Source organism: Chinchilla lanigera, unplaced genomic scaffold, assembly GCF_000276665.1.
Source record: "Chinchilla lanigera isolate Chin_1 unplaced genomic scaffold, ChiLan1.0 scaffold00011, whole genome shotgun sequence".
Taxonomy (NCBI): Eukaryota; Metazoa; Chordata; class Mammalia; order Rodentia; family Chinchillidae; genus Chinchilla; species Chinchilla lanigera.
Genome location: NW_004955412.1, coordinates 15995199 through 16006250, shown reverse-complemented (window position 1 = coordinate 16006250; position 11052 = coordinate 15995199). Strand labels below are relative to the sequence as shown.

At 37.8% G+C, this 11052-nt stretch overlaps 2 protein-coding genes across 3 annotated transcripts; one reads left to right on the top strand and one right to left on the bottom strand.

The window, feature by feature from the left end:
* Positions 1-2073: 2073 nt before the first annotated feature.
* Positions 2074-10045, bottom strand: Rbm7 (RNA binding motif protein 7). 2 transcript variants are annotated; one of them, XM_005378157.2, is made up of 5 exons: positions 9859-10045; positions 8788-8950; positions 8082-8169; positions 5535-5628; positions 2074-3709 (listed from the first exon to the last, which is right to left on the bottom strand). In XM_005378157.2, the coding sequence occupies exons 1-5, from the start codon at positions 9952-9954 to the stop codon at positions 3341-3343; spliced, it is 810 nt and encodes a 269-aa protein (XP_005378214.1). In that variant the 5' UTR covers positions 9955-10045; the 3' UTR covers positions 2074-3340. The 2 variants fall into 2 exon arrangements, with proteins under 2 accessions (XP_005378214.1, XP_005378215.1); XM_005378158.2 differs by having other exon boundaries at positions 5535-5625.
* A 46-nt stretch (positions 10046-10091) lies between these two features.
* Positions 10092-10700, top strand: LOC102012415 (chromosome unknown open reading frame, human C11orf71). Its single transcript, XM_005415374.2, is given in 2 exon segments — positions 10092-10571; positions 10574-10700. Coding segments are annotated over 2 exon segments (381 nt in total). The 5' UTR covers positions 10092-10267; the 3' UTR covers positions 10651-10700.
* Positions 10701-11052: the final 352 nt, after the last annotated feature.

Genomic DNA, 11052 nt, shown 5'->3' with positions numbered 1-11052 from the left:
CTTAACCTAGACCTGTGTCTCTCACCATTTACTAAGCTAAAAACGATGGGTCAAATATCTAAATAAATAGAAACACTTAATTTGCCAGAAGATAGAATAAGTAAACTCTTGAAGACATAGGTGTACACAAAAATATTATAAACAAAATCCCACTTGCAAAGGAAATATTACAAAGAATCAACAAATAGAATCAAATCAAATCAAAGCTTCTGCACTGTGAAGGGAACCCAACAGTGAAGAGATAAACTGCAGAATGGGAAACATTTTTTCCAGTAACTCTTCAGACAGAGGACAAATATCTAGAATATATAAAGAACTAAAAAAAATTAGACCACTTCAAATTTAAAGATCCAAAAACAGGCAAGTCAAATGAACAGAAGTATGATGATGAAGTACAAACAGCCAATAAATACATGAAACAATGCTCAGCATCCCTGGTCATTACAGAAATGCACATTAAAACAATATTCAGATTCCATCTCACACCAGAAAGAATGGCCATCATCAAGAAATTTGCCAAAAAGCAATGCAGGCAAGGGTATGGGAAAAAGTAACACTTCTCTATTATTGGTGGGAGTGTACGTCAACACAACCACTATGAAAAGCAACATGGAGATGCCTTCAAAAACTAAAACTAGGCTAGGCATGGTTGCACATGCCTGTAATCCCAGCACTTGGGAGGCTGAGGCAGGAGGATTGCTGCGAGTTCAGAACCAGCCTGGGCTACAATGTGAGCTCAAGGTCAGTCTGAACTGCACAGCAAAACCCTGTCTCAAAAAGCCAAAAAACAATAAAAAAAATACAAGATAAATAAATAAAAAACTAGAGGTTCCATTTGACCCAGCTATTCCTCTTCTAGGTAGTTTCTCAAGAGTTAAAAGTCATCATACCATAGCATGCATACCCAGGTTTATACCAGCATAATTTACAGAATCTAAATCTTGGAAACAGCCCCTATACATATCAACAGATGAACAGATAAATGTGGTGTTCATACACAATGGAGTATTACTCTGCCATAAAGAATGTGAGACATGGCTGGGGATTTAGCTCAGCAGCACAGCGCCTGCCTGGCAAGCGCAAGGTAGTGAGTTTGATTCCCGGTACCAGAAAAAAAAAAAAAACCAAAAAATAAAAAAATAAAAGAATATGCTACATTTTTAGATAAATGGATGTACCTCAAAACCATAATCTTAAATAACTCACACAAGTTTAAATCTTTGTGTGCATGAAAAAAAAACCCAAAGTACAAATAAGGAGTACTATGTAGGATAGATATTAAGAAGTAGAACATTTTCAAAGGGGAAGGGGAACAAGTGGAGAGTGAAGGGAAAACAGTTAAAAAAAAAAATGGAAAGAGAGCTTTTGCAAATGGGGATGGGAAGAAGGGTTAGCGGGAGGGGAGGAAACAAAAACAAGAATTAAGAAGTGCTATGTACATATACTGAATACAGATATACCTGAAAATAACAGGCTCACTGGCAACAAATCCTGTTAAACTGCTTATGCTTTTTCATATTAATTCTGAGTAGTTACAGAGCTGTATTTATCTAGACACAGAACTGAATACACTCAGAAACAGAAAACCTGACTATATATATAAAACTTCTAAAGACTGTAATTTGGCTTACAATGCTCCAAACTATGCCAGAGACCAGTGAATGGTCTAATTCTAAAAGCATCAAATTCAGTATCTACAAAAGAGACACAGTATTCCGAAAAAAAAATTGGCAATCAGTTTTTTTGGGTTTTTGTATTTGTTTTCATTTTGTGAGATGGGGTCTCACGATGTGGTTTAGACTGGCCTTGAACTCATGGTGATCCTCCTGCTTCAGCCTCCTCAATACTGGGATTAGTCAACAGTCACGCACCACCACGCCTGGCTTTTGTTCTTGTTTTTTAAGGCAAGGTTCTGCGATGTAGATCAGGCTGGCCTTGAAATCAGTGATCCTCCTGCCTCAGCCTCCTGACCACGTCCAGCCCAGAACCAGCAATCTTAACACCAAACATCATTGAATAGAAACATATTGCTAATACAATGATGCGAAAGAAAAAAAAAAAAAAGACACATCCTTTCCTTTTATATTTTAATATATTACAAAGTAACAGTACAAATGCTGTGATTATTATTAAAAAAGGATCCAAATTTTTCAACTAGTGAATTTTATAAACAATTCTGCAATTGAAGGGAAACAGTATCTTGATACATAAAATTTTTAGGATTTTAAAATTTTAAAAGCAGAAAAATGTTAACATTAAATTCTTTCCAAATGTTCAAACAAAAATCAACTTGTACAATGTCCATAACAAAATGTATCCTTGGTACATGTCTTGGGCACTTGGAAAATGTTAAAATTTCTGAAGTTTGAGTGAGAGAGGCAGCACATAACAACTTCATGAATCTTTTTTTTCGAAAACGAATGCTTTCAGTAAAACATTGTACCATTTTATGAGTATACATTGTTATTTTTGTTCTTCCTGAAAAAGGGAATTAACATTAATACTGTAATTTTCCATGTAAAAATATACACCTATGGATATTTCATGTACAGATACTTAAGTTCCTGAGTGACCAGTCATACAGCAAACATGATTTAATAAAAAATTTCTAAAACTTTAGAATAGCACGTGTAGATTTATACTTGTATAGGGTAAGAACATGTCACAGAATTTATACTTAAGTTCTCTAAATTAACCAAAATTATTTATCTACTAACAACTAGTAACTTCCTGAAACTGTTAATAAATCATAGAAAAATTATATTTTCTAATTTATTAACAAAATAGCCATCTGAGACTATCAACTTAAACTTCATATTGTACCCACCAAAACTGGATTCACTTAACACAAAATTTCTTGCAGTACAAAAAATTAAAATACTTGCTTTATAATACAACCATCTTTGAGGTCTGATCAAAGTATACGGGAATGTTTAGATTTTAAAACTGTTACAGCAAAAGACACATTGCTGCCATGGCATTATAACAATGTGTCTTTTACTATAATTTTCTTCTTTTAAATTTAAACGTTGTATTATTTTTTTAATCATGCCTGGTATACACTCCACCCTTCTGAAGCTGTCTAAATGATTAGGAACTGTGGCACTTTCTTTTGCGTAAAACCCTTTCCTCTTTATAAAACCCTGAGGTGAAAGGTTACTAGTGAAATAAAACTGGAACCACAAATTTTCTCATTTCTCTATGAAATGGTAACTGTAGATTGTTTAAAAAATGTGACAACTTGAAACTGTTTTGTACAGTTTTTCAAAATATTTTCAGCTCAACTTAGTCAAAAAGAGCCTAAAATGACCCTAAAAAAACAACGTCCTTTTAATGTTTGCTAGTGCCGAGATGAGCGCCATTTTCCATCTCTACTGCTGTCCCTTCTGTTATCATAATCATGGCTCCAGCCATCATGATTCCTGTCTTCATAGAGGAAGTCTTCTCTGTGTCCTCTGTAATGGTGGTCAGACCCGTGATCAGCATAACGCTGCTCTCGGCTGTAATGTCTGTCTGCTAGGTAGGGATGAGAATTCTGTCTGATTTTACGCTGGGACTGGGATGGTGATGTATCTTGGCGCCACTGGGAGCCTGGAGACTGGTTAAAAGTATGATTGTGTGACTGAACTGATGGTGAAAATCCTGATTGATCCATGTGTGGAGAGCCAAATTTCCCTCCATATGGCATCTGTCTCAAAACACTGTTCATCTGAAGGAAAAGAAAAAGAAAAGATATTAACTGCAAATATTCCTAGATATCAAAGTTGATTATACATACACTTAGTCATAATTAACCCAAGAGCCTAGACCGGTGGTGGCAAACCTCCAGCACGGTGCCACAGTGGACTGTTTGTTACTAAAGCTATAAAAGCTTCATCATCATTGGCCTAGATGGATCATAAGTTAAATGTAACTATAATACAATACAATCAATCTCTCTGTTCATCTGAAAGAATACCTAAAAGATACTTGCACAAAAATATTACCCCTTGCTCTGAAGAACATAATTTAGAAAGGAAAAGTTCATAAAAAATAATAATAATACAAATCACTATGTAATGAACATATAAAAAACTGAAAGCATCCTTTGCTATTTTGTAAAACGTTGTCAATCTGTTAGTATTTTCCTCCTTTTATTTCTAAAATAAAAAAAATAAAAAAAAAAACTGAAAGCTCAGTATCACTAGGAAATGCTTCATAAAGGTGTCATACGATCTGCATATTAAAAGAATGAAGTATTTTAAGGAAAATATTTCAAAAAGGAGATATGCCAAGGAATGAAAACGGCTAACAAAAATTAAAAGGAAAATACAAAATGGTGTTAAACAAGAGCAAGTAATTCTAGTTGAAAGAGGTTACAGATCTTAGAAGTAACAGTAAAATCTAAGTCTAGAAGGGTTTATTAGAATCAGATTATAGCAATTTCTCATTACTAAGCTAAAAAAGTCTGACAACTTGCAAATAGTGGAAAGTAAATGAGTAGGGAAAAGACACAAAATAGGGTTGGTAACATTACTTGGACAGAAGCATGATAATTTATTAGGTCAGTGGTTCCCAAATTCTGCTTGTGCATAGGTAGCATTTTGCAGATGAATACAATATGAAAGTTTGGGGACCATAAGCTGAGATTGTGGTTTGGGCAAAGTAAATTTAAAAAGGAATTAATGAATGTAAGAACTATGGAAGATTTTTTAAAAAAAGGAGGATGTGGTAAAGGAGTGGAAACAAAATTGAAATAGAAAAAGATAGATATGAGCCAATTATGGTGGTGTATGCCTGTAATCCTGGAACTCTGGTAGGCTGAGGCAGGAGGATTTTAAGCTCCAGCCCAGCATGAGCAACTCACTAAGACCCTGCCTCAAAGCACAAGAAGGGCTGAGGATATAACTCAGTATAAAAGTCCTAGGTTCAATCCCTAGAATTACACACACACAAACACAAATAAATAATAAAAACACAGCTAAAATTTTAAGCTTAGTCATGTAGTGATGTCTGGAAAACTCAAGTATATTAAAATACTAGAGTCTGTGATAAGTTTATGATTCAAGAAAGGTAAAGAGTTTCAGGAAATGAATCTGCAAGTATTTGTATATATACAGTAAGTACTGCTGAAGACAAATATACATGTAAAATGAAGTTTTCTATTTATCTTGTCTTCTAAGCATACATGTCAGCCCAGTTAAAACACAGTATTATTCAATCTAGAAAGATCAGTCTAATAAAACTTTGAGGCTATGTTAAATTTTCAGGCATGGTGGCATACACAGGAACTCCAGCTACTGAGGTGGTTGAAGCAGGATTCCAAGTTCAAAGGTGGTCTGGGAAACTCAGACCTTATCTCAAAATAAAAGTTGGTTTTACAGGACTAGGGTTATATGTCAGTGGCAGAGTGCCCCTGGGTTCGACCCCCAATGCCCCCCACCCTAGAAATAAAATTTCCAACCGGACAAAATTAAAATCATTTATACAATATAACATGAATATTTTAAGAATGATTTCATTTTAACATGTCAAGTAAAAAAATATTAGCCTACCACTGCTTGTCTCTGATAATTTTCTGGAGAAGAGAATGACCTCTGAATTATCTGTGATGATGGTGTCATGCTATCCACAGCCCTTTCATATCTGCTAAAAAAACACAATCATTCATTCAACACGTATTTACTAAACTCTAACGGTCAACAAGACACAGTTCTCAAAGTTGACAATTAGTAAGACCCAGACAAGGAGAGGAACCAAACAGATAATGTCACATGATTATAAGTGATACAATGTAAAATTAAAAGATCCAGGGGAGGTGAAAAATAAAGTTCTATTTCAGCTTGGCTGATCAAGGACAATCTTGCTAAGAAGGAGACATTTAAGAGTCAAAGCTGATTAGTAAACTTACCTGGAGACAAAACATTCTCAGCTGAGGGAAGGGCTAGGGCAGGGCTGGGCAAACTACAGTGGGCCAGATAGGTTTGTAAAGCAAAGTTTTTACTGGAACACTGCAGGCTCTTTTCTCTATGGCTACCTTAGTGCTACAATGGCAGAGACTGTACAGCCTGCAAAGTCTAAAGTCTTAACCATCCGATCCTTCATCAACAAACTTACCAATCTCTGAGCTAATGCACAAGCCCAGACAGAGAATTAAAATGGAAAGGATTCCATAGACTAGTTACGAAGGACAAGGGAAGCACAATGAAGAAGAGATAAAATTTAGACATTTTTCTGTTTGAGAAACTGGTTAGACATGTACTCACACACGAAAAAAGAATAGTTCTGGTAACAACCAATTATTTGTCATATAGTTTTGATTAAAGATCCAGTGGAGGGTAGAAAAGCAGAGGTTCTCTTTTATGTTTTTAACTTGGCTTTTCTTTTTTTAAATTTATTTTAACGATAAAAGAATGAAACATTAACAAACATGCATTTACAAAATAACATAAAATACAAACACCACAAAATTTCAGACAAGGTGATAGGAAATTAACTTGGTTTTTCTTAAACCAGGGTATATACCTGTATACTAAGACTTTATTATTATTTCATCCATTATTCAATTTATATTATGCATAGTAACTTTGATTAAAACTATTTACCTGTGTATTTTTTCACTTGCTTATATAACCCCACCTCCACTGTCTCTTTTTTTGTTTGTTTGTTTTTTGTTTTTTTTGGTTTTCTCCGGTACCGGGAACCGAACTCATGACCTTGCGCTTGCCAGGCAGGCGCTTTGCCGCTGAGCTAAATCTCCAGCCCCCTCCACTGTCTCTTTATGGCCATCCAATTATCTCCTGCTCTCGACATCTCCTTAATCCTAATCACCAACCTAGTTCAGATAACTTCCTTTCTACTTCCTTGCAACCCTGTTTAGGTAACTTTCTTGCTAATACCAGTATTTTGCTACCAACAGTTTCCAAAATGGTTTATTTTTACTCTTGTCCCTTCTAAACCAGTCTTTCATTGCAACCAAACAAATCTGTAAAATACAAACTTCCTATCATTAACCTACCTAAAACATTTTAATGCCTTCCTACTGTTTTTAGGATAAAATCCCCCCAATCTTAATTATAGCCTATTCTAAGAGATACCATCCAGTCTCCATCAACATCACCTACTGCTCTGTACTCTCTTTATGATCTAGTTACGCTGGGTTCTTTCAGTTCCTCATCTGTATCATCTCCTACTGCCAAAATTTTGTCAAGTACTTTCTTCTAGTTCACTTAAGAACTAATTATAGTAATTAAATAGAGTCACAAAATATATACCTAACATATATCTTAATCTAGACTTAAAGCTGCACTTGGCAATATGTCAATACCAATGCTAGGTCACACTGCCTACATGTGAATCCCAGCACACTGAAAAATGTTCAACATTACTGGCCATTTGATAAATCCAGATTACAACACTGAGATTCCATCTTACTCCAGAAAGAACGGCTATCATCAAGAAATCAAATAACAAGCACAGGCAAGTATGGAGAAGTCTGAGGTGGGTTCCTACTTTGCTAGTAGGAATGTAACTAGTACAATCGTACAATCATTATGGAGATTCCTCAAAAAACTAAAACTATAAATTCCATTTGACACAGCTATTCCTCTTTTAAGTATCTTCCCAAAAGAGTTCAAGATATATTAGTGTTACACGCACACCTAAACTTATAACACAACTCATTATAGTTAAATCTTGGAAGCAGCCTGTATGTCCATCAACAGATGAACAGGTAAAGAAAATATGGTATTTATACACAAAGGAGTACTATTCTGCCATAGGTAGGATAACTTCAGTCATTTGTAGGAAAATGGATGTACCCTGAGACTATATTAAGTGAAATAAATCAGATATACAAACTTAAATATCTCATTTTCTCTTACATGAAAAACCCAAAAACATAAATAATTTCATGAGGAAAATAAAAGATAATACAAAATAGGAAGTCAGATCACCTACCACTGGGAAGGGGAATTAGAGAAAGAGAGAGTATAGAGGGAAAGGAGGTCAAGGTGAAGCAAAAAGAATTCAGATGTGCTATATACACTGAATGTAATCAGTATGTACAGCAAATATGGACTAATGAACATAAAAAAAATTACCTGCTAGGAGATGTAGAGGTAGGACTTGAATTTCCAACATGATGCTGGGGATATGATAAACTGATGTCCTGTGAGGCATGACTACTTCCTAAAATAATTTCAAGAATTCAAATAGAAAACTTAATTTCAACCTATGCCTCCCCACCCCAAATCACTCCAGAGGAGTAATTAAAGTTTAAAAGAAAAAAATTTCAAGTTATTATGAACTTCTTTATAGCTTTCAAAGTATGTAATACCAGATATACATAACAAAGCATTCCAAACAAGGCACTATTTAGTGTATAAATATGCAGTGTGGTCATATTCCAATCCTCACACTAAGTTGTAAGACAGAATATATGGAAAGTTTCACCCTTACATGATCAAGAATTAAAATTTGTGAAAGTAACTTACAAGCAGCCAGGATAAGCACTTTCAGAAAACAACACATGCTGCTTTAAAGAGCATGAATCCAAACCCAAATGCCTCTAATAAAGCTCATGTGGTATTTTCAGTAAGCCAAAATGAAAAATTGTAAACAGTTTTAAATTTTAATCTTCAAAACCCATGTGTCAATGTAAATCACTTTCAGAGATTAAGTGTACTATTTATGAAGGCTAAGAAAGTATTTTACCCCAAGAAAGGTTACTTAAAACTGCATAATAAATTTAAAAACAGATAAACATAGTAGCAAACAACCCTTCTCCCCCTATCATGGAAGAGTTACCTGATCTAAACTGAATTTTGATGGGCCTTCCAAAAAGTTTGATTCCATTAAGTAGATTCATTGCATAAGGAACAGATACTTCATGTTTAAAATTCACAAACGCAAACTGCTTTGGTTTACCATCCTTATCTTTTGGAATTTTCACCTTTATTACTGGCCCAGCCTACAAAAAAGTGTTGAGAATTTAAATAAGGCAATTTCAGAGAAATACTCAAATTTTACAAATAAAAGAGAACACAGAGTTGAAAAAACAGACGCATCATCAGAAACTTAAAACGGCTTTTCATTTTGGTTAGAATGAAAATCTTCGTTATGCCTGACAATTAGATTAACTTATTTGGAGAACGAGCCCCATAAGGAGCTAAAAACGCACTCCGTGAATTTACACTTCACACCACAGAACGTTTTAAAAAGGCGACCAACAGATATCACTTTCCCACTCCATGGGAAAACAGAGTGTCAACAGTAGGAGGAAGTGACTTTCTCAGGCTAAAAATTCCATTCGTATCGATTGATTCATACATAACCAGTTACGGGTGTAACTGGGCTGGGAGCAAAGGGATATTTCAAAATTTTCACACATTTTAATACAGAACACTACTATGCTGCTTTTCTGCATAGGATTTTTTGGTTTTCGAAACAGTTTAATAATCTTGCAATTTTGCAACTAACTTAGGCGCCAACACACAGAGAAAGTGAAATAGTGTATCGTCGGAGTTAGACGCACCAAAGACAAATCATCTTACAAAGACCACAGAAAGAGGAAAACGCAAAAGCACTGCTCCACGAAGACCCCACGCGCATTATTACGTCCCTGAGGACCCCGCATCTGCACGACGAGAACGCCTGATCGCGGGCTCCTCCACCACCTTTGGTCGTCAGCCTGGGACGGAACCACCTACGGTTCTGCTAATAAAGCGACACCCAGCGACGCCCGCTTCCCCCCTCCGAGGCGCGCGCTCCGTTCCCAGACAGCCCAGCTCCGGCCAGGACAGCGGGGCGGGCCGAGGGCCAGGCCCCAGGCCACCAGGAAAACCAAACGCCACGGGGGTAACCCCAACCACCACTGACCTGGTGAAAGAGTTCGAACAGCAGCTCCTCGGTCACTTTAGTTTCAAGGTTGCCCACAAAGAGAGTGCGGTCCGCCTCCGCCGCCGCCGCCCCCATCTCAACGTCGCCCCCTCCCCACCGAGGCTGAAGGGTCGGGCCGACGCAGCGACTGCGCAAACTCGAAAACCCCACGTCCTTACGCTCAGGCGTCGTGACGTAAACGTCTGTCACGCCAGAGCTCGGGCGGTGTGAGCGTGCGCGCGCAGTGCGCCTGCGTAGAGGCTGACGGCAGCTTTTCGGCCCGGCGGTAGTTATGGCGTCGGAGGTAGGGGCTCTGTGCCGTAGAGTCCGGCTGGAGTGATCTGTGGAGCGGCGAAGAAGCTTCCCTGACCTACGGACGTAACGTAGACACTGCTAGCAGTGTCTGAAGATGGCCCTGAACTATGCGACCCTGTGCGCCGGCGATCAAGGGAACGGGGTGGCCCACCGCCCTGCGCACGGCGACCTCGGCCAGGCGGCCTTGGCGTTGGCGATGGTCTCTGGAGACAGCTTCCTCGTTGGCAGACCTGAGCTGGTTTACCCCGGACCTCCGCAGGCCGTGCGACTGAGCGCTCGGACCCACGGCCGAAGAATGCCTGGCGTCCGGAATCCGACCCTCCTTATAAAGGGAAGAAAACTGAAGGGTGGAAGGCGATTCGGCGCAATCAGATTCTCTCCTTATACCATCCCTAGGGTGGACTCCGTCTGTTAGGAAGTGTGCTGCGGCAGCCTCTGATGGCATTTGGAGGGGTCTCAACTCGAATTTCAGCCTAAAACGAATGCTTCCCCTTGCTTAGCTTGCGAACAAGGCTACTTTAAAGTCATTTTTTGGTGTGACTGCAGTTTTATTTTTTAAAAAGATGTACTTTCATTTTATTATAAAAAGTGTATGTAGGCGTTTGTAATACAGCCTAACTCAAAGAAAACTTTACTATTAATCCTGATGTAGCCGGAGTGAGTAGCTCAGGAAGGAGATAGAAGGGATTTTCTTTTTAGCTGAGCAACAATCGTATAATTTGACCATTGATTCCCTTTATTTGAAACTTGTAATTCGAGCTTCTTTCCATAGCTGTCTTCCTCTTTACCTGAGACTCTTCCTTGTAACTGGGGTTGGTTTAAAAAAAACAAGTGTTCCTTTTTCTTAAACTGGTTTAGCCTTCCACCACCGCCACCCCC

Bases quoted from the DNA above. Each gene is read 5' to 3' on its own strand.
- Rbm7 (XM_005378157.2), bottom strand. From the start codon at position 9,954: ATGGGGGCGGCGGCGGCGGAGGCGGACCGCACTCTCTTTGTGGGCAAC. The intron at 8,170-8,787 runs GTAACTCTTCCA...AAATTATTTTAG, and splicing joins CAAAATTCAGTTTAGATCAG to GAAGTAGTCATGCCTCACAG. The intron at 3,710-5,534 runs GTAGGCTAATAT...CTTTTCCTTCAG, and splicing joins ATTATCAGAGACAAGCAGTG to ATGAACAGTGTTTTGAGACA.